Genomic DNA, 26,672 nt, shown 5'->3' on the forward strand with positions numbered 1-26,672 from the left:
AAGCCCGGCCTCCCCGCACCCGGTGCTCACCCGGGCCAGCTCCTCCTCCTCTGCCTCCGGCTGCCGCTGCTTGGCATGGCGCTGCTCCTCGTCGTGGAAGATGGCCTTGGGCTTCTCGTCCTCAGACTCGCTGTCCGAGGGTGGCTCATTGATCCAAGCGTCCAGGTCCAGGCTATAAGATGCAGGGAGGTCACAAGGCAGCTCCAGCCCGAGTGCCAGCCTCGCACGCTCATGGGGCAGATGAGACAGGGACACCCCTGTCCTCTCGGAGACGAGGACGCAAAAGCTAGGCCACCACTTGAGATCATGGCTGCCCAGTGAAAGTCTACGGGCCCCTCGTGACCCTCCTTGTGTTCTGGGGACCCCGTGCCGGCTCATCATACCCGGTATCTGTAGGCAAGGGCTGCCCCGTCTACTTCCGGGGGGCGGCAGCTGGGACAGGGACACCAGTCAAGACCCCACTGTGGTTCTCTCACTGCTCTTCCTGCCATCCAGGCCCATGTCCTCTGACAGGCCGCGCAGCTCACCCTTCAGGAACTGGAACCTTCTTCTGCGCCTTGGGAGCCACTGGGTTCAGCTCTCCAGCAAAGAGGGCACTCACTTCTTCTGCTACCGGCACGTCCTTGGCCTGAAGCTTCTGGATGTGCTTGACCAGCTGCAAGACGCAGGACGCCTGAGGAGACCACAGGGGAGTCACAGTTTGGTCACGGAGGACTGGCCCTGTAGGCCACTTAGCACCCTAATGCATTGCCCAGCCCAGGAGAGTGGCTGCCTCTCGTCTGACCCTACTGAGAACGTCTAGAAGGCACCGAGAGCAGCACAAGAGTGGGCTCGGTTAAGTGTCCAGTTTCAGCTCAGGCCCTGATCTCAAGGCTGGTGAGTTCAAGCCCCACATCGGGCTATCTGCTGTCCACATAGAGCCTGCTTTACATCCTCTGTCCCCTCTCTCTCTGCGCCCCTCTGCTGTGCGCATGCGCTCTCTCAAAACAAATAAACGTTAAGAAAACACACACGTGCGTACGTATACACCAAAGGCACCGAGAGAAGCCACGGGCCGCAAAGAAGCACCCAGGGAGGAAGATACCAGCCCTGGCCGCCATGTCAGTCTGCAGGAGACAAAGACTGAAACGGGCCCCCAAACAAGACGGAGTCACAAGCAGAGACAGCACCGTCCTCCGAGACCCACACAACCCGAAACGGCAGCTTCCAGGAGGCACCGGGCGCCGCCGTGCTGCCCGTCCTCTGCGGACTCCGACCTGGGACTCGGCTCGAGTGCGGCTCCCAGCCTGACGCAGGGCTCGAGGCCGGGGCACTGAACGCTTCTGTGAGGTCTGGATAACTGAGAGCCCTCCGCTGCCCCCGGGGCACCAGAAACGGCCACCCCGAGCTCCCTCCCACCCGCCTGCCGTATGCAGCACGTGCCAGACCAGTCTCCCCGCAGCAAGCAGCCCGGTCCCCGGCCACCCGCCACCCCACCCAGGAACCTGCTGCCAACCGGCTTGATTCCGATACTTCCCTTGCAGGCCGGCACCTCCCACTCGTTCTTTCTCTCACGACCTGCCCCCTTCTCGCTGCACTCCACCCGCGGAGGACCAACCGGGGCCTCCCCCGCCGCGGGGGCCCAGAACCCGCCCACATCCCCGGGGCCGGGAGGGAGCCCCGGAAAGCAGATTTCCCCAAGATGCCCTCTGGGAAAGGCGAAGCCGGCCACAAACGAGAGACACAGGCTCTTCCGGAGGCAGACCCCCGAGGAACGCTCACCCGCTCCTGGACCTCCAGGTCCGCGCTCTGCACAAACTGGGGCAGCCGCTCCACCATGAGCTGGGTGACGTCCTGGGCCGCCTCCGCCTCCGCCGCCTGCTCCTTCTGCTGCAGGATGGACGCGTAGAGCTTGACCACGTTCTGCACGTACACGGCCTGGATGTGGCCGGGTAGGGTAGTGACTTTAGGCCGCAGCATGGCCTCGAGGGTCTGCTGGGGCTCCTGCAGGTGCCTGCGGACAAGAAGGGCCTGATGAGCGGGCCGCCCCGCCACAGGGGTCACGTGGGCGCTCCCCCATCCCCAGGCACCAGGGCAGATGGACAGGACTCTAGGGAAGAAGCCACAGCAACGACGGGACGACGACGGAGTAGCGGCACAAAAAAACAAAAAAAACAAAAAAAACAAAACAAAAAAAAAAACGAAAAGAAAACAAAACCAGCTCGACAGCATCGTTGCAGCGACAGAACATCCGCGGCTGCGATGGGCAGGGAGGAGAGGACACTGGAGACAAACCCCGTCACCCCGGGCCACGCCGTGACCGGCTCCTCGCTGGGGTTCGTGGTCGGAAACGTGCACTTAAAGCCGCGCTGTCCCCAGAGACAGCGGCCCAGGAAGGGGGCCCTGGGGCAGCCGCCAGGGAACCGGGGACGCGGGTCGACCGGCACGCCTCTCCCTGGGGAGCGCACTCACTCGGAGAACTCCCCGCAGATCCAGGCGGCCGCGTAGAGCACCTCGCAGATGCCGTTGCGCTGGGTGCTGCTGGCCACCAGGTGGGCGCTGTCGAGCAGCGCGGACATCTGCGACACGGCGAACTTGCGGATGGCCTTCACGCGGATGGCCACGTCCAGCATCTGCGCGGCGATGAGGTGGCCGTGGCGGGTGCCTTCCAGCCGGGTCAGCTCCACCAGGACGCTGATGTACCTGCGGGAGGGAGCCCTTGAGGAGCGCGCCCCGCGCCGGCGCCCGCCCCCCCGGGGCTGTGGGGCACGGACCACTGGAAGTTGGTGATGTGCTGATAGTTGCACTGGCTGCAGATGTCGATGATCTTGGTGAGCAGCTCGTCGCGGTAGGTCGTGCCCTCGGCCTTGTCCACGTGGCTCATCAGCTTTTTGACGATCTCCACCAGGTTCTTCTTGGACACCTGGGGGGAGGGGAGGAGCCGGTGAGGGCGGAGCCCGGGGACGGGTGTGGGGAGCGGGGAGCACAGACCGGGGCGGGGCACACACCATTCCGTACAGGAGGTCGAGGGCCCGCAGGCGGATGGACTCGTCCTTGTCGTCCAGACACTGCAGGACGAGGTCCTTGTGGGCCTGCACGGACTTGGGGTGCGTCCTGAGGATCTTGGACATGGCCAGCAGGCCCAGGTATTTCACTGCGGAGACGGCGAGACATCGTTAGCACGGACGCACCTTCACAGCCCTCGGGGCCTGTGCGGAGACAGCGACGACGTGGACGCCGCCAGGACGGGCCGCACGCTGGCCCCCGGGTGTCCTCAACAGTGGGCGCTGCAGGCCAGGTGACCTCCCGCACGCCGGGCGCCACTGTCTCCCCCTGAGCAACCCACACACGGGGTCGCCGAAGCAGGGCAGTGAAGCGCGGGCCTCCACGGGCCAGGTCCCAACAGAGCCTGTTTCTGTAAAAGCCTCGCGTGAGCACGTGGCCCATGGTCACGACGGTGGGGGCGACCGGGCCCTGTCTGGCCCTTCGCGGGACAGGTCCGGCAGCCCCTGCTGCCAACAGATCTGGACTGAAAACGTGGAGCCAGTGCTCCCGGGCCCTCAGGAGCCCCTGACGCTCCGGTCCGGGCTCCGGGGCGCGTGACAGGCCAGAAGCCCTGATGGAGCACGTCTACAGAACACGCAGGCGCACGAGCAAGGCCAACGGGGGAGCCAGCCCCCCTGGACGGTCCCGGGGAGGCCTCAGGCAGGAGACATCAGTGCCGTCCGGGCCTCATCCTGCAGCTCTCCTCTGACCCCCCGACTGCGTCTCCCCAGCAGCCCCCTCAGCTCCACGCTGGAACTGGGGCTCGGGGACCTCGCCCGGGTCGCACCTCCCCAGGGGCGTGGGCACACGACCCACAGTCTCAAACTCCGCCAGCTGAACGCGGGAGGGGCCGTCACCACTGAGTCACACACTGAGACGGCGGCGCACGAGGGCAGCGGGCAGGGGCTGCGGCCAAGCAGAGAAAGACTGGCTTCTTTAAAACGCTGCCGAAGCCCGCGGCACCCCGCGCACACTGGAAGAGTCCCAGCGCCTGTGCTCGTGCGGGATCGAGAGCCCCAGCGCCACACAGGCTCCGGGTGCAGGTACAGAGAGGAACTCACAGTTCTGGTCGGAGTCTTCTATCAATATCCTCAATTTCTGGACACAGAGCTGCAGAGGGGAAGGCGACAGTGGTCACGCCTCTTGAGACAACAGTGAATCCCATGACCCCAGGCCTGCCTCGCGCCCTGGTCCCGCTCACAGGTCCTGGGACCAGGAGGGGCAGGGGGACACCCGGCTCCACTCCACGCGGCAGGAGGGCGGCCTGTGGGCTCCAACAGGGACATAGTTTGGGGACCGCCCACGTACACACTCCAGGGGCACGAACGTGTGTTCCCCTTGCTCCCTTGTCAACTCCATAGACGCGCGCTGCACAGGGCCTGGCGCAGGGCACGACGCGTCGGGATAGTCAGGGGGGTGGGGGGGCGTACCTGGATGCTGGCGCTGTGGTTCGGCATGCCGGAGGACAGGGAGATGAGCACTGAAACAGAAAACCTCGTCTCAGGGACTCGCCGGTCCTCACCCCACGTCCTCTGGGGGCGTTGTCGGGGCGCCACACAGCACGGGCACGCCTGGCACTCTCCCAGGACAGGCCGACTTATGAGACCGCGTTTGGAACCTGACTCCGGGGCTCCCGCCGCCCTTGCCCGCAGGGGGCTCGTGTCCCGGGGCTGTCTGTGCAGACACGAGGTTTGCGCCAAGGACCTCCTCCCCTCCTGGGGTCTGGGGTCTCCGCCCGAGCCCGGCAGAGGCGCCTGCTGACCGACCCCCGGTGAGAACCTGGGCGCTGGGTCTCTGTGGCGAAGAACACAGAGAGCCCCGAGGCAGGCACCCCCCGTCCAGGGAAATTTCCAGAGCCTGCTCCACCCCCACCTGAGACCCACGACCCTGCAACGTGCCAGGCCCGCCCTGGCCTACTCCTTCCCGATCTCCTGCCCGTCACCAAGGATAGCTCTGATCCTGCCACACCTCGGTTTCCCCCATCGACCCCTCCAGACACAGAGAAACCTCTCCACGTTCTGCGTTGGCTGCCTCTGGGTGCCAGCCTGCCCCAATGCCCACCCGCCCGCCCTCCCTTTCTACTAGCGTCACTGAGCCTCTGAACACCCACGGCCCACGCAGTTCCAATCACAAAGTGCGGACCCCGGGCCAGCCTCCTGTGAATGAATTTCAGGCTGTCCCCGGGGCTGTGAGGAGGGACCGGAAGGCTGCCTTCCCAAAAGCTTTGGCCAGATAATCAGGCAGAGAGCAGGTGAACCCATGGGCCACTACATCCAGGAACAAGTGACCCAGACGGCAAACTAGGACACGGCCAGCCGGCCTGGGGGCGACTCTGGCTCCGCCAAACACAGCAGGTGGAGGGGCAGACGCACCCCCCAGCGCTCTGTGTGGCCCGCAGCCGGACTCCAGCCAGGGAAGCGCCTTCCGATCCCGCCCTGTGAAACCTTCCCGTGGTAGGTTCTATGCTCGAGAGTTCACGGGGGACGGCACGGGGCCGGAGCCTCGCTCTAGAATACTCAGGAAGGAGAGTCTTGCTGGCAGGGGAGGTGCATGGCCGAGGGCGGCAGGACGCGGCACTGGAGGCCGGAGGCGGGCAGGGGCCCGGGGCGCATGTGTCCCACGGCCAGTTGTGGCCCCCGGGGGTCCCGATGGGGGAGGGCGGGCCCCTCACCTGCGATGACGGTGTTCACGCACTCGTACAGAAGAGACATGGCGGATGTGCTGGCGGAGGAAGAGCAGAGGGTGAGGACTGGGAGGCCCGAGGCGGAGGCAGGCCTGGTGGCCCCGCACGCCCCCGTCGCCTGGGTCCGCGGCAGTCCCCGGGGGGACACTAGCCTCCCTTTCTAACCGCCGGCGGTGACCTCTGATGTCCCCAGAGCCCGTTTTGTGATGTCCGTGAGGGAATGCCACCTGCCCTAAATGTCTCTCCGGACCTGGGACGGCCCCCTGCCCCGCCTCAGGGGCCCACACACAGGTGGGCACAGCACAGACGTCCGTGGCCCCAGTGCTACCCCTGGGGGCGTCCAGTACGGCCCAGGGTGACACCCAAGGGCAGGCACCAGGTGCGTCTACTCCACTCTGACATCCTCCGAGGTGATGCTCTTGATCCCGAGTCACCTAAACCTGACAGCGTGGCCGCCACCTGTCCCAGAGAACAGGGGCCATCAGCCCGTCCACACCATCGTCACGAGACTCATGGCTTCCTGTTAATCCCCTCTGAAGACCACAGAGCCGCACCACAAGCAAAGATGCCTGTCGTTTAAAACCAAAGATGCTCTGAGCCCAAGGCCTCACGCAGGGCATGTGGCGCTAGGTCTGACGTGGCCGCAAAACCCCCGTTCCTCCCGCCGCCCATCCTCCCAGGTCCCCTGGAGAGATCTCTGGTGCCATCTGCCACTCAGTGTCCGTGATTCAAGCACAGGCACCCAGAGTGGAGTGGGAGCTCTTGCAACATTCCGGAACTAGCCAGAGACCCAGCCAGACGGCCAGGGCCTACTGGTGAGCTAGGGGTCTTCCCTCCTTTTGTTTTCACTGGTGCTGTTTCCAAAACGGATTCACAGCCCCCAGTGTCCCGGGAGGGCCGGCACGAGCCTCGGTGGCACAGCTCACGGTCCGGAGCCAAGTCCCATGGCGTGTGTTTGCTTCTTGCCACCAAGACTCTCCCCGGGTCCCCCCGAGGGCCCAGAGGGGGCACAGGGCTGCATACCGCAGACGAGGTCACGTGGGGGTCGAGGGCTCACCTGTGGATCAGGTTGGTGAGAGGCTCGATCAGCTTCTTGCCCAACCGTGGCTCCAAGGGGGTCAGAGCACCAAACTAGGGACGACAGAAGCCGGGGGGTCACTCGTGGCAGGAACAGAACCGTGCGGACTCCGACCCGCGCCCACATGCCCAGGGGACTCCTAGGACACGCCGGGGCCGTTTTGTGTGGCGAGGAAGGGAAGGTCAGGAGGGATACTTGCCAGTTTGATAATCTTGATGAGGACCCAGTTGTTGGTTGAGGAGGTCATCAGCTTGAAGAACAGGGGGGCAAGGGAAAGGTAGTTTTTGGGGTTACGCCTGGCCAGTTCACAGATGACGTTGACTGCGGCCGACTGGACCCCTGTGAAATAAGGGGGTGTTCCATCAGCAAGGGAGTCCCTCTGCAGCAGTTAAGAGTCTCAACAACACGGGGAGGTACAGCCTTCTCGAGGAGGGGCGTCCTCCTCAGGCTGGTCCCCCCAAGCGCAGGGAGCCCTGCTCTGTGCCTGGCACACTGCCCATCACCTGTGGGCCGGGTTGAAGTACGAGTCACGTCAGGGTTAGGCTCCCAGCGGCCAAGGCCAAGGCAACAGACACGGCCCGTCGCCTGAGTCTGTGGGCTGCTCCCCTGCAGGTCCCAAGGAACTCCGGGCTCAGGACACCCACCACGCCTGCCGCCTCGCTCCTACTTTCCTGACAAAACTTTCCACGGCCTGTGATTCTCCTGAAGACAAGGCAGGCTCTCCCGAGAGACAAGCTGGGACCTGCCTTGTGTCACAGAAGCCACCTGACACCGCTCAGCCTGGGGAGTCCTCAACGAGGGAAGGATTTGTAGAGGACAAGTAGGCACGAGCCCCGTGGTGGGGACCGGGGCCAAGACACCGGCATCAAGTCATGAGCGCTAAGGTGTGAACAGACAGCGGGCACTCCGCAGTGTGGGGACGGCGGGGGTCTACTGAGAGGCTGGAAAAAGGGCAGCCCGGCGGCAAGGGGACACGCAGCACCCAGAGCTCGGCGCCTAAACCCCACACCAACAAACGGGGCCAGGCTCCTTGGAGAAATGGCGGGTTCCAGGCCAGAGCGCGGGAAGCAGGTGCCAGAAGGGAAGGAGGCGCTGTCTGGAGAGATCCCAGGACGCGAGACCGGGACCCAGTGCCCCTTCAACGCTTTCCCTGCAGCTTCCTGCACCAGGGGCTCACAGATGCCACGGAGCCCTGCGCCCCCAGCCACCCCCTCGCCACTCGACAAACCGGGATCGGGGTCCTCCAGCTTCTCCTTCAGGCGGGGGAACGCGGGGCGTAGGGACTCGGGGTACTTCAGGAACACCTTGTACATGATCAGGACAGCCTTCTTCCGAATGTACGGCTTGGTGTGCGACATCTGCAGGGACACAGGTCCGGTCAGCCTCCCCGCCACACCGCTACTCTCCCGGCGCCGGCCCTGCTCACCTCCCCCGCTGCCCCTGTCGCCCTCCCCGCACCCACCCAGCTCACCTGTCCTGCTCACCTGTCCTGCATCTGCCCGAGTCTCCCCTCCATCACCCGAAGGAAAGCCCTCTCTCCAGCTCATCTGGTTTCTGGCCTCCAAGCCAGGCCTGCTCACCTGCTCCACTGCCCCCAGCCCAGGGGTCACATGATAGTGTCGTGGACAGAACTGAAACCTGCTTCCCTGTGCCTGTGACCCCAGGTCCGCCCTCCGGAGGCTGAGACCCTTGTCATACACTGGCTGGAACCCGATGAGGGACAGACAGAGGGACGGGGCCCTGAACTGGAAAGCAAGCCTCTGCCTCACGAGCCTCCAGCTGCCGAGGCCCGTTCCCACAGCAGGGCCCCCTCCACACGTGACCGTCTCGGACTCTCGTCCTTTCGGGACTCTGCTCTGGCCAGAAAGGCCTCCTGCCTGCGACGCGCATGGGCCCTGGCGACCTTGCCCCGAGAGAGCTCCCAGCCCCACGACCCAGCACCGTCTGGGCCGGAAGGGCAGAACTCTTGCTCCGGCTCTCGAGAGCCACCAGGGACACGATGTGAACGAGTGGGCGGGGCCGAGTGTGGGCAAAGTCAGTTACGACCGGGCCAGCTGCATGGGGCAGGGCCGAGGCGCACCGGCCCCCGTTCTAGAAGCTGCTGGCACACACAGTCTGAGACCACAGGCTGAGACTGATCCATCCACACGGCAAACAGGCTGACCTGGGCGGATGGACCCGTCCGGGGGGAACGCAGCCGCCCTTCTGCTCTGCCCAGATAAAACCGGATGGGAAAAGGCCTCCCAATTAGCTGAAGATTCAGGTGTACGGCTGGTGCCCCTGAGGACCACGATTTCTAAGAGGACATCTGCGTTTTGGAAAGATGCTCCGACAGCCTAGAGAGGAGCCCTGGGTGGGGTCCTGGCCCTTCAGGTGGACCGAACCACCGGAAGTCAAGTTGTGGCCAGAGGAGAACACGGCATCAGGGGTGGAGCCGGAAGAACCACGCTAGCCACGTGCGGGGCCTGATGCCACAACCGCCACGGCCACCACCGGGCAGGGAGGCGCTAAGTGGCAGGGACGCGCCGGAAGACGTGGGCGCTCGCCCCGGGCCCCGGGCAGGGCCGGTGAAAGAAGGTGACGAAGGGATGTGAGGGTGGACACAGCCGGAGCCCGGGGCTGTGAGGGGGTGGGGGACACGGCAACCCGGTTCCCCGTGTCTTCCGGGGGAACCCGGCCCACTCCCACGTGCCCGAGTGTCCCTGGTGTGACGGTTAACCTCCATTTTCCAGGCACCTGGACGGACCAAGTCACGTCACGGGGCAAAGGCCAAGGGGGGTCGGGTACTCTCGCAAACTCACCAGTGTCATGATGTCGTTGGCCAAGTCTCTGGCAAGATCTGGGGTAACAAAACAGGACAGGCCAGTCAGTGCAACGCCAGTGTCGTACTGGCTGGGGCTGCTCAGGTCCTGGAAAGGGAAGGAGGAGGGTCAGCGGGCAGGTGCCACCCGGGCATCACGGGCTCCCGGCCCGCAGTCTGGGGCTGTGCCTGTCTGAGGAGTAGCAAGCAGCAGCCCATTCTGGGACTGTCCCCGAAGAGCTGGGACGGTGGGAGAGCCGTCCCCGCCCCGCTGGGCACAGAGGCCCACGGCGGGCACCGCCCTCCGCACAGACACAGCCCGGCGTCCCAGGGCCGTGACCACAGGCGGGGCCGAGCCTGTACCAGTGCCCGGCTCGCGAGCTGCCCGCCTGTTCGTGTTCCCCGACGTGAGGGGAAGGCACGTCCGGCCGGCCCTGACCGCCCCTAACCGCCCCCCAGGCCTGCGGCGGGGGTCCCCAGAGCAGAACCAGGGGCCACTCCTCCGGCCCCGCCCAAAGGCACGGCACCTACGGCCCAAGGCTCGTGTTTCGGGCGGGCAGCCGCCAGAGGCCTCTGGTTACACAGCGCAGAAGGGCCCGGCCTCCACGCCAGGGAAGCATCGTCTGTGCCAGAAACCTGCCCTGGGGATGCTTTCCTAAGGAACCCCCCAAACCCCATCTATACGTGGTAAAAACAGACTAAGAAGCATTTTAGGAGTTGACCTTCCAGACTGTGGGGACAACCTGAAGAGGCCAACTTCGGAAACCCACTCCAGCCCAGGCTGACGGGACGGAACCAAGGGGGAGCCCAGGCCCTGGACGGCCAGGCTCCTACTTCAGCGAGACTTACGCGGGGCTTTTCAGAGATAGAAGTTTCTGGGGAGGACGCCTGCGTCACCATTAAGTGGGAGGAGACCCAGCCGAGGGGACGGGGGTGGGGCCGGTCTGCGGAAGCCGTGTTTCAGAAGTCACGGGTTTATTTAAATGACACACATGGGGGGGCTCAGTCGGTTCAATGTCCAACTCTTCATTTCAGCCCAGGTTGTGATCTCATGGGTTTGTGAGATCAGGCCCCATGTCGGGCTCTGTGCTGACAGCAGAGACCTAAGCGACCCGCCTCTAGCACATGTCCACGCGGAGATGTCTGATCGGAGGTCCTTACAAAGGGGTGGGTGGGGGCATGGCTGCGCCCTGGCACTGGGCCAGAGACCGTTCTCGCCGGGCGGGCGGGCTGGCGCCTGGCGCTCCAAGCAGCCGGAGCCCCCCCCCCCCCCCGTAGGCTCCCCCAGTGGCCGCTCCCAGCTGGGCTTGCCCCTCGAGGCCCCGTGGCGTCCGCTTCCGCCATGCAACCTGACCACCGCTACCTCCTCACGACCACGGGCTCGCGTGCTCAGACCAGTGGCCTGGCCCACGCCAAGCGCCCACACACACCCCGGCCAGAAGCCCGGCCCGGGTCACCGGGTGCCCCCGCGAGGGCGACCGCAACTCACGGGGTCCGGCCCGCAAACCCCACCGCCGGTGAGCTCTGCCTCTCCCTGACACCCCCTCACTACTGCACAAAAGACGCTCGAAGCTCTGAGGCCGAGGAAGAAAGTTACCACTCGGTGATCTTCGAGACTAAGACACAAAAACTTACACACGACTGAGATGTGTACGCAGTGTGACTAAAAGGGCCCGCGGGCAGGGAGGCCCCCGCGGGAAGGGCGTGCAGCCCCGAGGAGCACTCCCAGAGGGACAGGGGCCTGAGACAGCCCTCCAACTCCCAGAGGCCCCCCCCCCACTGGGGCAGGAAAGGGGGACGTCTGGCAACCTCCAGCCTCGCCACTGCCCGAGGGCAGGGAGACGGGCCCGCCACACCACTCCTGGGCGTCTCCTGCCGATGCCGCGGCCACATTCACGAGCCGTGGGCTTGCGAAGGGGGTCACGACAGCGAGAGCTTGTGGGCCTCGCTGCTTTCGACTCGCCGCTCGTTCGGAGCAGCAGAAAAGCCAGCGTGGAGGACACTACGGGGACGGGGTGACTCGAGGGCACTCGGTGAGGGCCAAGGACGGCCTACCTTGCGGATCTGGTTCGTCGTCAGCATGATGACGTCGGTCCCCTCGTGAAAGCACTGGGAAGCAGCGAGGTAGCCGATCCGCTGTGAGTCAGACACAGGGCGTCACACACGAGGCAGGGGCCGGGCGCCCTGGGCAGAAGCCCCCAGGCCGCCCCCCGAGCTCTGTGCCAAGCAGCCCCCTGGTCGGGCAGTGACAGCCTGCAGCTGGCCGCGGGAACACTGGTGGGCGGGTGCCAGAAAGTCATTCTAGGAGGAGGAGGAGGAGGAGGAGGAGGAGGAGGGGGAGGAGGAAACTGCTCCTGAGTTCCAGACCCGGCCTTTGAGATGCAAGTTCTCATGAGGTCCGCCAGACCAGGCCAGACCAGCCGGTCCTCTCCCCAGCACGTGTCCTGACAGCCTCCTGGGCAGCCAGGAGCGCCCTTGACGCTCGAATCCGTAAGTCATCACAAGCACTGGGTTTTCCTAGCACTCGGGTCCCTCTGCCAGGCTGACGCAGACACCTACGTCACACTGGCACACGGACGAGATGCTCTCGAACACGTGCAGGGCGCCTCCCGATTTTGGCAACACAACATTTTGTTTCTTCACCGAGAGTAACCCGTGGGCAGGATGACGGTGTCCTTCAGAGGGAGCGCGGGGCTGAGCCAGGCAGTGACCCTTAGGCGGGCGCGAGGCCCGGGGGACCTGGAAATGGTCTCAGCTGCCCGGCTGGTGAGACCCCAGGAAAACTACGGAATGCCCTCAACTGGGCCACACAGACGGCCGATCGTTTTTCAGAATATTTACGAGTTATGGTATCGAGTGAGGAGGCAGCGCTCCAGATCCCTCACAAGCCGGACCCCTGCGAGGTGAAGGAAAACGCTCAGAAAGGACCACGAGGCCCTGGGGCCAGGTGACAAGCGGTGGCCTCTGTGCAAGACCGTCAGCGCTTTCTCGTTTTTTGGACGGTCACACGTTTATCTTCACTGGCGTTAAAAAATACAGGGCGCCGGGGTGGCTGAGTCAGTCGAGCATCTGGCTTCAACTGAGGTCATGATCTCACGGTCATGGGTTTGAGCCCCGCATCTGGCTGGCTGCTGTCAGCTCAGAGCCTGCTTCGGATCCACTGCCCGCCCCCCCCCCCCCCCCCCGCCCCCCCCCCCCCCCCCGCCCCCCCCGCCCCCCCCGCCCCTCCCCCGTGCACACGCTTTCTCTCAAAAATAAACACTAAAAATAAGATACGCAGACATAATCCTACGGACCCATCATTTCACTGACATTCCTCAAAGTTGAAAAAGGAAATCACGCAAATGGCGTTAACAAATAACGTGACAAACGTGAGCTGGTCATGTTTGAGGCGTGGAGGTGTGATTGGAACAGGCCGCTCGTGTCCCACACTCTGTTTCTGCGTGGCCCCCGGCCACGGACACCCTCACCCTCCGCCACCACGCGGTTCGGGTCTCAAAGCAAGCTCGCCCGCCTCACCTTGAACGTGAACTTGGAGGCGCTCATCACTTCTATGATGTTGAAGGCAGCCCAGCTGATGTCATAGCCCAACATTTGTAACTGTTAAGAGACAGGCGCAGTGATTTTCACTCACACGCCGAGGCTTGAGCCCCGACGTCCAACATTGTCTCAGCTCCTATAGGACCGCCACACGCTTCCCGAACAGGCGGGCCTCTCCACGCACACACCCCGGGGCATTTCATTTCTTCTTCTGACGGGCTTGCCTTCCCATTGAAAACCACAGGACCACGTTAATCACAAACACAGGATGAGGGCCTGTGGTTGAAATACTCGCGTCCAGGAGTACTGGTTAAAATTCCCCACACCCCCAAAGCGACGAGGCGCCCCTGGCAAGCCTTCCACCTCCCTTCTGACCAGCAGAGGGGCCAGAAGAGGGGGGCCTGGCCCAGGCCAGGCGGGGCCCGCCACGCCCCGAGCCCCAGGGTCGTCGCGGCGTGCCTTCCCTCAGCTTTGTGCCAAGGCCGGCCCCTGGAGCTGACGGTGTCCATGTCTGGCAGGCGGGTAGAAGCGGACGGTGGACGGATAAACGGGTGGACAGAAGGACGGATGGAGGGATGGTGGAGTCTACAACCAGCCTGACGGCGTCGGGGTTGGGGGGGCTCCGCCCGAGCAAACGGTCCGCGGTACTTACGTAGGTCAGCTTGCAGACCGCGTTGGCTTTTACTGCAATGTTGTCTTGCTTCAGCTCTTGCTTGATTTCATCAATGCACTGAGAGATATACTTTGCCTACGAGGGAAGCAGACAGCGTTGGAAAATCGCAAGCGTCTACAACGGTCAAGAAGGCAGGCAAACGCAAGAGGCCGCCCGCCGTGCGATTCCGCTGCCGTGAAACACCCCGAGCAGGCACATCCACACACACAGGAAGCAGGCTGGTGGGTGTCGGGGGCTGGGGAGGGGGGCTGGGCTGACACAGTGCTCTGAAGCTCACTGCGGTGACGGCGGCCCGACTCCTGAACGCACCGGCGAGAAACCGCACGGGTGACTCGGACCGCACGCGAGCGTCTAATAGAGCTGGCACTTAAAGAAGCCGCTTCGGCAAGACGCCCGGGGGTCCCTCAGTCCTGAGAGGACAGGACGACGGTGAGAGCCGGACTCCCTGCCACGGAAGCAGGTGCCGCAACACGTTATTCCATTTTCGCAACTTGTGTGCACAGCTGACGTTTCCCTTCTCTTTCTTTTTAAGCACTGTCTGCACTCAACGCGGGGCTTAACTCACAGCCCCGAGACCAAGAATCCTATGCCCTCTTCTCATTGAGCCGTCCAGGCGCCCCCTAGCGGTGGTTTTCTGTGTCGCCACGCTTTAAAAGTTAAAAAAGAACTTCAACACAGAACAACATTAAGACACGGGGTCCTCTAGTTTTAACAGCTCGCACTGAGACTCGCACAAGGCCCGGAAGTAACCCCCAGGTCCCGCCGTCCACCCGCTGACGCCGGCTGCTCGACACCCAGCTCTCCCGTCCGGTCCTGCCCTGGCGGCAGCGAGCTCGTCTGGGCGTCTCCGTGGCGCCCGCTGGCTTCTCTCAACGGGCACCATGTCGGGGCTCGTGCCCACGGTAGCACAGGGTCTGTGCCTTGCTCTGTCTCCCCCCCACACACGTAGGCCACCTCGTGTTTATGTGTTTGAAGGATGGACACTTGCAAATTGCCCACTTTTTCAACTCCAGGAGTCACGCCGCAGGGGTTGTAGGGACATGGTTTGAGGATTCCCTTGGGTTTCCTTGCTGATTCAGCACGTCTACCACTCAACCGGGCTTGACCCGAAGCAGTACTGACACACGAAGTCAAGAGCCACTGGCGTGCCCCTCGGGGGGGGGGGGGGGGTGCAAGGCTCCTTTCACCCCTGCCCCGAAGAGGCCTCAGAGAGGTGCCACGAAGCGAGTGGCCACCGCAGGGCTCCGAACGAGTTTGTCGGGTCAGTGCCCCAGCCCCGCACGTGCCCAGCACTCCATGTAGCACGAGGAGCCTCCCGTCTGTTATATGGCCAACAGCAACCACCGCTAGGATGTGCCCAGTTGGGCACCTGCCGGCAGGACTCAGTGGTCAGCCCCTGGATGCCGTCCCCAGGGTGACCGCATCCCGAGAGACCAGGGTGGCAAGCCCATGGCGGACTCCTGCTCCAAGTGTCCTGTATGCTGGCCGTGCACCCTGCACTCCCGTCCCCCGAGGCCACACCCCGCTCGGCCCCGAGACGCTCCTCTGCCTGAAGCACGGGCTCCTGGGGACAGGAGCCATCGGAGCCCTCTGTCAGCCAGGGAAGAGCATGAATATTTCACGAGAGAGTTGGTGCAATGGAGCAGGTGTCACTGTATCCTTCCAACAGGCTTCCAGTTACTAAATCCCACTTGGGAATCTTCACTTGCTGTCCCTGCACGCAGATGGCCCTTCCTGCATCCTGGATCATGACCGTTAACCATTTAAAAGGGGAAAAAATAGGGGGCTGTCTGGCTGAATGGGTGGCATCCAACTCTTGATCCCAGGGTCGAGAGATCAAGCCCCACACTGGGTGCGGAGCCTACTTTGAATGAACAAATGAACGAAATGGAAAGGACAGGCAGACAGTGACAAGTGTGGGGGGACTCACGCTTACGCACGAAAGACAGGGCCAGGTGATGGCCCGGCAGCGCTCCCAGGTGCGCACTCAAGAACGGGGGGGGGCTGACCGTGCAGTGGCAGGACTCGTGACGGCCCCCAAGCACGAACTCCAATGTTCTGCTGCTGCTGACGCGTTTGCACACAGTCTAGGGACCTCCCCGCCCCAGCTTTCGGGAGAGCCAGGCGGAGTCCACTTCTGCCGCCGTCCACGGAGCTCCCATCAGTCCCAGGCTCCCCCAGGTACGGCTTTAAAACGACTATCTGGAGACAAAAGCACCGGGGAATGTCTCTCCTGGCTTTTATCTCAAGCACCCCACAGAGCAGCCAAGGCCTGGGGCTCCTGGCTTCCAGAACCAGAACACAGGGCAGCTGCCACTCAAGGAAGGAAATCCCAGGGGGAGGGGGACTGGTGGGGGGGGTGACGCTGCCCACACGCTAACATAGAAACTCAGCCCAAATCCGAGGCTGACCCCAGAGCTAGGCACGCACGGCACGTTCCAGCTAAAGCAAAAAGAAACGAACACACTGCACCGGCCCCCTGCCCACAGCGAGGAGGGCAGAGCTGGAGTCTCAGCCCAGACAACAAGCTAACTGCCCCTTAAAGTAACCCTGCCCCCCAATCAACACGCCTCAGAGAAGATAACACAGTCTGGAGCCTCCAAAAACGTGTCAGTCACAACGTCCAGGATTCGGTCTGAAGCTACTCAAAACAAGAAACAGGACCATGTTACCCGTACCCAAGAAAAAGAGACGATCCACGCACACTGGCCTTGAGGTAGCCCAAAGGATGGGATTAGCACACGAAGGTTTCAACTCGGCCACTATGACCGTGCTCCCAGGAACCAGAAAAAAGGAGGCGCTCACAAAGAAGAGGAGGAGGACAGATCTCAGCAAACACATGTGGTATAAAATAAGCCAGCGGAGGTTCTAGAAAGATAATTTCTGAAACAAAGAATGCACGGAACGGACTGAAGGGCAAACGGGAGCTGGAGAGAGAAGTCAGCGCATTTGAAGGTGCGACAATAGTAACCGTCCGGTCTGAAGGGGAGAAAAGTTCGAGAAAAGAGAGGCAGAGCCCCAGGTCTGTGGGACGAGAGCGCGCGGCAGGACAGGCACGTAACCGGTGTCCCAGGAAAGGAAGGGTGGGACAGAGAACACATCTGAAACGAGAACGGCTGAAACTCCCCCACACGTAGTGAGAGATGTACACGTACAGGTTCAAGAAGTTCAGCACCAACCAACAGGAAACCGAAAGAAAACCGCGCCCACGCATCCCCAGGTCAAACGGCCAAAAGCTGAAAATGAGGAGAACATCTTTATTTATTTCTTTACTTAGGTAATCTCCACGCCCAACGTGGGGCTCCAACTCGCAGATCAAGAGCCACGTGCTGCACTGGCTGAACCGGCCAGGCCGATGACATCTGTCCCCGCACCTCGGGGCACTCCCGGGGGGAGGGACACGTGAGCCTGCTTGAACTGGAGCTGTGGGTACAGAGGAGGCGCCTGGCTCGCGGCCCGCGCACCTGGGAAAGGCAGGGAGGTGACGAAGGACCGGAGAGCACGTGCTCACGCAGGAGGATTCAGTACTGACCTCGAACGGGGTCGCGGCAAGCCGAAGGAAGGAAAGCGGAGCCCCGTGGCCACGTTAATCTCTCATTTACACACACGCAACATCACTAACAAGGAACAGCCTGGTCAGGGTGGGCGGGCGGATCGGGATCTGCGTCCAGACAACGCTACTAAAAACATACGTTAGGGGCGCCTGGGTGGCTCGGTCGGTTAAGCGTTGGACTTCGGCTCAGGTCATGATCTCGCCGTCTATGGGTTTGAGCCCCGCATCGGGCTCTGTGCTGACGGCTCGGAGCCTGGAGCCTGTTTCAGGTTCTGTGTCTCCCTCTCTCTCTGCCCCTCCCGTTCATGCTCTGTCTCTCTCTGTCTCAAAAAATAAATAAACGTTAAAAAAAAAATTAAAAAAAAAATAATAATAAATAAAAACATACGTTAGAAAGAGCTTAAAGCCTAAGGTACGAATAGCTACGTATCCTTGACGTTTAGTAAAAAAAGAAAGAAATCGGAGGGGCGAGCATGATTCGGACTCTCAAACAGCAAACCAAGCACTGAAATGGACGATGCCCTCTCTGCACCTTCTTCGCCAGAGAATTTAATTTCGAACAAAGGACACAAACTTCCCTTCTACAGGACTCCTCAGGTCTATTATAAGCAGCCATTTCGACCCTGGCCACCTAGCAGGATTCCCTGCAGCACTTTCTCCCCATAAACGCACTGCTGGCCCCATTATCGACATCCCCACCCAGCACCGAACGTGACGAACCACGGTCCACAGCGGACACGAGGTCACTCCTGGTGCGGCACACCCCGTGGGTTCGGACGAATGTCACGGACACCTGCCCACCACCACGGTGTCGTCCGGAGTAGACCCACGGCCCCGAAATTCCTGTGCTCCTCCCATTCACCCTCCCCCACCCCGGCAGCCGTGCCTCCGTGGTCCTGCCTTGTCCAGAACATCCTGGACTTGGAACCACCCCGTGTGTCGCCTCCTCAGCCTGGCTTCTGTCACCCAGTGCTGTGCGTCTGAGGCTCCTCCGTGTCTCTGTGCGGCTCGATGGCCCGTTTTTAGTGCCGGATGGGCCACGGTCTGTCTGTCACCTGCGTGGACCAGTTCGTCCATCAGTTCACCTGCTGAGGGGGCAGCACACTTGCTCCAGCCCTTGACGTTTTCACAAGGTTCTCTGGACTGTCCCAAACACGTCAGCTCTGTCCGCGGGCCCCACTGGCTCCCCGGCTCAGGGTCTTGGAGCCCACACCACCCTGTCCACGAGCGTGAGCCCCGGGCCCCTTACTGGCTGAGACCCCCAGAGCCTGGCATGCACGGGATGCTCCGCCGGAGTGTAAATCAGTGTTCCGAGCCACTCGAGTTTCTCAGAGCAGAAAATGTCAAGTCCTCACGACAACTGGGACAGGGTGGGGACGACTTTCTCCGCCTTATGAAGAACAACCAGGGTGCTGACCACCATCACCATCATTTCGATACGTTTTAACCCCAAAACGTAGGAAAAGTCGGTTGGGAAACGAAGGAAGCTGTTCTACCGACCACACTCGCGTGTCAGCAACAACTCAGGACGCCACGCTAGCGTTCTGCCCTGGACGGGCTCCAACGCCCCTGCGGCCAAGAGGAGCCGCGGCAACCTCGGGGAAGGCCTCCCGCGACGCCCCAGACCCACTCAGTCCCAGTAGCTGGAGACAGTGTGACTCCGGCAGCCTCCCAGCCCCACCCCTCTCCCCTCCCCCACAGCCAGCCCCCAGCACCCCCCCCCCAACCCTGCACACACAACAGGTGGTGCCTGGCAGCCAATCATGGTCATTCCTGTCACCTTCATGGCCCGCGTCACCCTCGGCTCTCACACAGGACAGACGACCAAGGGGCACCAAGGTCCACCTAAGGGGCAGGAACGCTATTCAAAACGCTTTGATGCAAATCCGTGAAGACAGAAGCAGATCCAGGAGGCTGGGGGAGGGGGTGGGGAAGTACCTGTAGATGCACACAGGTTTCTTTTGGGTGTGACGGAAATGTCCCAAAGTGACATTGTGCTGACAGCTATGCACCGTTCTTTTGGCGACAGAGAGACAGAGAGAGGCAGAGAGGGAGAGAGAGAATCTCAAGCAGGATCCACGCTCAGGGTGGAGCCTGACACAGAGCTCGATCTCACAACCACGACACCATGACCTGAGCCGAGATCAGCCGGAGCAGCGGCCAGAAGCCGGCGGCAGGGAGCTCGGTGCAGGCAGAAGCAAGCGCCGGGCAGGGATACGAGTTGAGGTGATAACTCACCAGCAAAGAGTTCACTCAAAGAACTTCAGGCAATTACGTTAACTGAACCGCGTAACGTGCTCTGTGCCATCACCCCGCAACTTACGAGGATGAGGAGCAAAGCAAATCTGGAAAGCACACCCTCTGCGTCTGCCCGCGAACAGTCTTCCTCTACTGCCACACGCAGGGCGGGTCCCCGCACGACCCGGACCCGGCTGTGACGCCGTCAGGTGGCCACACCGCCTGGTCAGTACAGACCCCGTCCACGTGGTCACCCGCGCTCTGAATGACCCCTTCCTCTCGGGCCCGGCTAAGGTGCCAAAGCGGCACAGGGAACCCAGGGAAGCACCCGGTCGTGGCCGGGTCACGGTCACGTCTACCAGTCGAGTACGTAACAGAGGGTGTGACAAACGACAGACACACACAGGGAGGGCTCCAGGAGGGTCCCGAGTGTAGGAGTGGGCCAGCCGCCGCGTCGCCCTCCCAGCACGGGGATGCTTTCACCAAGACCCTCCCCCAACACACAGTCTGGAGAGGTTTGCAGAGGCGTCGTCACCCAGGCGGGATAGGTCGTTAATTCAATCCCTGGCCCATCTCCCCTCCCAGAAGATGGCCCACCCAGGAGCCACCAAGTCATCTCATTAGGACGAAAGTCACTCCTGTCACCCAGGAAATGCCGAGAGATCTAGGAGCTCAGGGTCAGGAACAGGGTCAGAGACCAAAAAATAAACGAGGATGTTCCCAGTACTTTTATTGCTTACGAAATTACAAAGATTTTAGAAGCTCTGCCTAGAGCCAGGGATGAGGACCAAAATATATATTTCCTTTTTTTTAATTAAATTTTGTTTAACGTTTATTTTTGAGAGAGAGAGAGAGTTGCACACAGCATGCAAGCAGGGGAGGGGCAGAGAGAGAGGGGGGGAGACACAGAATCCGAAGCAGGCTCCAGGCTCCAAGCTGTCAGCACAGAACCCAACGCGGGGCTCGAACCCACAAACCACAAGATTATGACCTGAGCTGAAGTCGGACGCTCAACCGACTGAGCCACCCAGGAGCTCCGATCTCCTGTATCACAATACCACAAGGTCCAACAACATGGTGACAATGTGGGAAACACAGGGTGCCCGGAAAAAGGGAAGAACGTTAGGGAATTCAGGGAGATTTTTCTTATCAGTTTGGGTCAGAGATTCTCCTGGGCAATGTCTGGGGACATCTGTGGTTGTCAGACTGAGGGTGCTCCTGGCCTCGAGTGGGCGGGGCCAGAGATGCTGCTCAACCCCCACAGAGTCTGGGCCAGCCCCCCCAGAAAATGATCCAGTCCTGAATGTCAGCAGTGCCGAGGGAGAGATCCTGATTTAGGGTAATGACCAATGTTATTAAAGAAAAGGAAAAAAACTGGGGCACCTGGGTGGCTCCGTCGGTTACGCATCCAACTGCAGCTCAGTTCATGATCTCATGGCTTGTCGGTTCGAGCTCCGTGTCGGGCTCTGTGCTGACAGCTCAGAGCCCGGACCCTGCTTTGGATTCTGTGTCTCCCTTGCTCTCTGGGCCTCTCCCACTTGTTCTCTCCCCCACCCCCCCAAAATAAACAAACATCAAAAAAAAAATTTTTTTTTAAAGAAAGAACAGGAAAAGAACTCAGTTCAAACTTCGTATCTTTATTCTCCCTACAAGTCATTAAAACAAAAGGATTTCTCACAAACGGAGTGCCTGCCCTGGGTCAGACGAGATACGTGCTTCAACAACAGTCCCAAGACCAGATCCCATCTTGGTTCTACATGCACCTCACAGCCTGACGGGTCCCACAAACCTCCTGGGCTGAACCCCAGGAAACTGCCATTTTTGAGATGAGAAACAACAGAATATGAGCTCTTGCATACAGTTCAGCCTTTTTTTTTTTTTTTTTTTTTTTAACGTTTACTTATTTTTGAGACAGAGAGAGACAGAGCATGAACGGGGGAGGGTCAGAGAACGGGAGACACAGAATCTGAAACAGACTCCGGACTCTGAGCTGTCAGCACAGAGCCCGATGCGGGGCTCGAACTCACGGACCGTGAGACCATGACCTGGGCCCAAGTCGGCCGCTTAACCGACTGAGCCACCCAGGCGCCCCAGCCTTTTTTTTTTTTAATGTTTATTTATTTTTGAGAGAGAGAGAGAGACACAGGGTGAACGGGGGAGGGGCAGAGAGAGAGAGAGACACACACAGAATTGGAAGCAGGCTCCAGGCTCCCAGCTGTCAGCACAGAGCCTGACGCGGGGCTCGAACCCACAAACTGTGAGATCACGACCTGAGCTGAAGTCAGACGCTCAACCGACAGGAGTCCCCAGGCCCCTACAGCTCAATCTTAATCCTAGGTTACGTCTCATTTCAAAATATTACTCTACACAAACTGAATTTTTGAAGTTCTGAAACACCAGTTAAATGGTTTGGAAATGTTTATACCCAAGCCAGAACACTACTACTCAGATACTAGTGGATCCAATCAGGGCCTGTGCCTAACAATGTGAAGCCACTTCAATGGGGGGGGGGGGGGCAAGCAAATAAACTAAAGCACATCCAGACTAGGGAGATGTTAAAAATACCGTGGGGCGTCTTCATATACTACATCCTGGGAAGCAGTCAGTAAGGACCACGACACTACAAGCAAGATGCACACGGAACCTTTTTTTTTTTTTAATGTTTGTTTATTTTTGAGAGAGAGGGAGGGAGAGGGAATGAGCAGGGGAGGGGCAGAGAGAGGGAGGGGACAGAGGGTCCAAAGCAGGCTCTGTGCTGACAGCAGTGAGCCCGATGTGGGGCTTGAACTCATGAACCGTTAGATCATGACCTAAGCCGAAGTCAGACACTCAACCAACTGAGCCACCCGGGCGCCCCCAACAGAACCTTTTTTTCAAGTAATCTCTACACCCAAGTGGGGCTCAAACTCACAACTCTGAGATCAAGAGTCACCGCTCCACCACTGGGCGTGGCCAGGCGCCCAGGATGCAGAACGAAATCTCAACACTCGGAAATGCCCATCATTTCTCAGCACAGAAAAAACACTCAAAACACATACTCCAAACTGATTTACAGGGAAGGAGCATTCCCCCGTTTCTTTAATAAACATCGAGTATATTTTTAAAAGTATGGGTGTGATTTTACAACCTAAAAAGATTGAAAAGCAGCTTTCCCCCAAATATGAAGAGTACCCAGAAGAATAACTTAGGGGTGCCTGGGTGGCTCACTTGGTTAAGCATCCAACTTTGGCTCAGGTCATGACCTCACTGTAGGTTTGAGTCCCACGTCGGGCTTTGAACCGACAGTGCAGAGCCTAAGTCCTTAGGCTTTTTTCTCTCCCTCTCTCCCTGCCCACTCCTGCTCTCTCTCTCTCACAATCAACATTAAAAAAAATTTAAACACAAACTTTAGAAGTCATTTGGGGTCCCCCCCCCGTCATATCCAAAGTTTAGAAGCAAGGATATCCATAAGTGGATTTTGCCCTCCCTGCCAACATTATTCGTGCTGTATCTTAAGGATTAAAAATAAACTAAGCACCCCAGACACATATGAATTCGACCATTGTTTTCAAACTTTTTGGACTCATTTTGAGCAACGTGTTTCCGTAGTAACCCAATACACGTGCATGCACACACTTAGCTGAAATAGGCTTCAATGAACAGCAGTTACTCTATGTGCACACAGGACTGGGATTTTCTAGCTTCTTTTTCTTTTTCTTTTTTTTTTTTTAAATTTTTTTTTCAACGTTTATTTATTTTTGGGACAGAGAGAGACAGAGCATGAACGGGGGAGGGGCAGACAGAGAGGGAGACACAGAATGGGAAACAGGCTCCAGGCTCTGAGCCATCAGCCCAGAGCCTGACGCGGGGCTCGAACTCATGGACCGCGAGATCGTGACCTGGCTGAAGTCGGACGCTTAACCGACTGCGCCACCCAGGCGCCCCACTAGCTTCTTTTTCAACATAACTCGTTAAATTGAATTCACAACCCACTAAGGGGTCAGAGGCCGAGGTCTGGAAATAGCCAAGTAGACAGCTTCATGGGTGACCCGGTGTAAACCCGCATTACGTCACCCACGGCATCCTCAGAAGCACTTGAAGGGGGTGGCTGTCACCCGACTCAAAAATGTTTTTTTCATGCTTATTTGTTTTGAGAGAGACACAGAGTGCAAGCGGGAGAGGGGCAGAGAGAGAGGGAGACACACGATCCGAAGCGGGCTCCAGGCTCCCAGCTGTCAGCACAGAGCTGGACCCGATGCAGGGCTCGAACCCATGGACCTCGAGATCACGACCTTAGCCGAAGTCGGACGCTTAACGGACGGAGCCACCCAGACGCTGTCACCCCCACTTTGTATCAGAGGCACTTCCCTCGTCACCCAGTCAATAAGCCCGAGAACTTGGACGCAAGCCTCCCGATGTCCAACAACACGACTGAATCACCACAGATCACGCTGCGTTTCCACGTGGCCTTTCAAGGCCCCGTCGAGCCTCATTTGTAGGATGCCGCACCGAAGATTTCGGCTAAAACCTATTATCAAGCCAACTCTGGAGTGTGCTAAACTGCCGCGGAGAAAGCGCCTAGTGTCGAGTCCTCACCGGGGTGCGGTGGGGAAGCAGGCGAGGACCCAGCGCAGCCAGAGGGTGCAGAAGCGGCCGAGCGGCGAGGCGACTGGAGAACGCCCCAGCAACCAGCCTCCAGGTCACCCCGATCTGTTGACGAGGAAACCGGGGGGGCCAAGACACCACGTCCTCTGGGAATCGCCCACAGGTGGAGGGCAGGACCCACACAGACACCGGCCTTCGAAGACTCTTCCCCCTCCAGCATCCCCGTGGAAAGGGCTCCAAGCCCGCGGAAAGGTGCCAGCGATTCTCAATGAATCAACCACGGCTCAGGGAACTGCCCGGGGACAGCGTGCTTCCCCCAAACACCGGGCGCCCGAACTGGAGCGGCCTCGGTGCCTCCTCGCAATCCCAGAACAGGCGGCCCAGCAACATCCGCTAACCCAGGGAAATCAGGAGGAGAACCAGAGCACAAAAGAAACGTGCGGGGTGAACAGGTTGCAGATTCACTCGGCCCCTCCCAGCTGGGAGGGACAAAACCCAGGCCAACCGGCCCCTCTCCCGTCACCGAACCTGAAGGCCAGCACCCAGTGAGACGCGCACCGGAACCACCCCTGCGAGCGGGAGCGGCTAACGGTGCAAAACCAGGGATAGCCAAGGAAGGATAGGAGGCTGCAAATGACTGCCCAGCGAGGTCACGCCCGTTCTGAAAAAGTGCACCGGCGGCAGGAACTCGGCCCGGGGGCTGCGGGTGCCTCGGGCAAATTCCCTCCCTTCCCTGCACTTCCCACCCTGGCGTGCCCGACTTCCCCGGCGCCATTGTGAGGAGGGCGGATGGCGTCGGGCAGTGGGACCCGTGGGACCCGCACCGCACGCAACAACCGCCCGCCACCGGGCAGCCTCCCCCTCCACCTGGGAAAGCGGGGTGCGTCTTCCTGACCCCCTGTGCCAAGTGTGGGCTGACACCTCCTCAAGGAAGCCGGCGGCCTGGTGGCCACTGACCGTCCCCGTTCCTCTCAAATCTAGGTCACTGGCTGGGGGGAGGGGTGCAGGGAAGGAAACGGGGCCCACGGTTACGATTTTACTTGTGGACAGCCTTTTCCTCGCCCCGACTTTCGGCTTTCTGGTTGAAGCCGGCTTCCCCATTCCAGGACCCCCCAGCGGCTTCCTTATTTTGAGTCAGGGCTCCCGCGGGCTCCCCTCCCTCCCTGAGAGGGGCGGCTCCACCTTCCCGGGGACGCGGGCCCAGGAGGCAAGGCCCGATTCCCGGACCGGGCCCCAGAGGGCCACCCGGACGCGTACCAATCCCATTATGGGTTCCTCCGGGAGCGACCCGCGGAGAGGAGGGCCCCCCAACCAGGAGTCTAGAGGCCTGGAGCGGAGTTAGAGCCCTCCAAAGTCTCTTCCCGGGCCACCTGCGGCGACGGGGAGGCGGGCTTCCATCGCCCAGAGGGTAAACTGAGACTACGGGGGGGGGGGGGGGGGGCACCCAGCGGCAGGGCCCCCAGGTGATCCGACACACACGGGAGGTACGGGAGGTCCTGAGAATCGCGGCTCGCGTCTGTCAGGGGTAAACTGAGGCTCAGGGAGAAAGAGGCGAGCGGCGGCCCGGGTCGCAAGCAGGCGGGGCTCGAGGCCTCGGGGGCGAGCAGGAGGCCGGAGTCGGGGTCCCGGGTGGTACTGGCGTCGGGGTCGGGCAGAGCCAGGCCGGCCCCGTGCGGCGCGCCGGCTCACCTCGTCCTCTTTGTGGTTGCGGATGCCGCGCACCAGGTCCTGCAGGTTCTTGTCGAACATGCGGTCGATGCTGCCCTTGACCATCTTGAGGGCCATCGCGGCGGACGCCGCCGGGCTCGAGCCCCGGGAGGCCCGCGGCAGGGCACCGTGCGGGGGCCCGGGGGCCGCGCCTGCCGCCCGCGGAGCGCTGCGCTGCCGGCTGCCGCGGTGGCGCGGGCTCCCAGGCCAGGTCGGCGGCTGTCCGCGGGGCGGCGGCGGCGGCGGCGGCGGCGACCCGCTCCGCAGGCCGCGCTCGCACTCCCGCTCCCCTCCGGCTCCGCGCCGCGCCGCTGGCAAATGGCGGACAAGATGGCGGCGGGTCAGCTGACGACAGGAGCCCAGGCCCGGCGACCCGCCCCCGGAAGCCCCGCCTCCCCCAAGGGCCCCGCCCCTACATCTCCAGGCCACCACGTTTCCCTGGCGACGCCTGCCGCCCAATGGAAACGCAGACAACGCCCTCACCGTCCGCTTAGCTTCGCACGCTCCGGCCCAGGGCTCTTCTCTGTCATTGGCCAGCGGCCCCCATAACTCCACCCACTTCCTTGTTTCGGGTTCTAACCACGCCCTCCAGGAGCGCCCTCCCTGCCCCGCCCCTGAACCAAGTGACAGCAGTGGGTGGGGCCTGCTGTGGGCGGGGCTCCCACGTGGAGCTTCTCAGGCAAGTTCCTGGGAAGGAATCCAGCTCCGCCTTTCCTGAATCGAAAAGCTGACACTGCTCGAGAAGCCCCAAACCCGACGCAGCGGGGAGCGGATGCGGTGCCTCCAGCGCGT

At 61.2% G+C, this 26,672-nt stretch overlaps 1 protein-coding gene across 4 annotated transcripts in view; it reads right to left on the bottom strand.

Annotated features, from left to right (window-relative positions):
- AP3D1 (adaptor related protein complex 3 subunit delta 1) overlaps positions 1–25,999 on the bottom strand; it is a 33,482-nt gene extending 7,483 nt beyond the window's left edge. For 2 of the 4 annotated variants that reach the window (XM_030335809.1, XM_030335807.1), the window contains exons 1-17: positions 25,863–25,998; positions 13,778–13,873; positions 13,105–13,185; positions 11,641–11,721; positions 9,587–9,694; positions 8,014–8,143; positions 6,985–7,124; positions 6,765–6,838; positions 5,696–5,745; positions 4,455–4,504; positions 4,086–4,134; positions 2,988–3,133; positions 2,754–2,902; positions 2,452–2,682; positions 1,762–1,993; positions 528–673; positions 31–172 (exon numbers count right to left, since the gene is read on the bottom strand). In XM_030335809.1, coding sequence (XP_030191669.1) covers positions 31–172; positions 528–673; positions 1,762–1,993; positions 2,452–2,682; positions 2,754–2,902; positions 2,988–3,133; positions 4,086–4,134; positions 4,455–4,504; positions 5,696–5,745; positions 6,765–6,838; positions 6,985–7,124; positions 8,014–8,143; positions 9,587–9,694; positions 11,641–11,721; positions 13,105–13,185; positions 13,778–13,873; positions 25,863–25,958 — 2,001 coding nt within the window. In that variant the 5' untranslated portion in view covers positions 25,959–25,998. Of the gene's footprint in view, positions 1–30; positions 173–527; positions 674–1,761; positions 1,994–2,451; positions 2,683–2,753; positions 2,903–2,987; positions 3,134–4,085; positions 4,135–4,454; positions 4,505–5,695; positions 5,746–6,764; positions 6,839–6,984; positions 7,125–8,013; positions 8,144–9,586; positions 9,695–11,640; positions 11,722–13,104; positions 13,186–13,777; positions 13,874–25,862 lie in introns of all 4 variants that reach the window. The other 2 variants (XM_030335813.1, XM_030335816.1) reach the window with 1 other exon arrangement.
- Between the last annotated feature and the right edge of the window lie 673 nt (positions 26,000–26,672).

The sequence above is a fragment of the Lynx canadensis genome, chromosome A2 (genome assembly GCF_007474595.2).
Source record: "Lynx canadensis isolate LIC74 chromosome A2, mLynCan4.pri.v2, whole genome shotgun sequence".
Taxonomy (NCBI): domain Eukaryota; kingdom Metazoa; phylum Chordata; class Mammalia; order Carnivora; family Felidae; genus Lynx; species Lynx canadensis.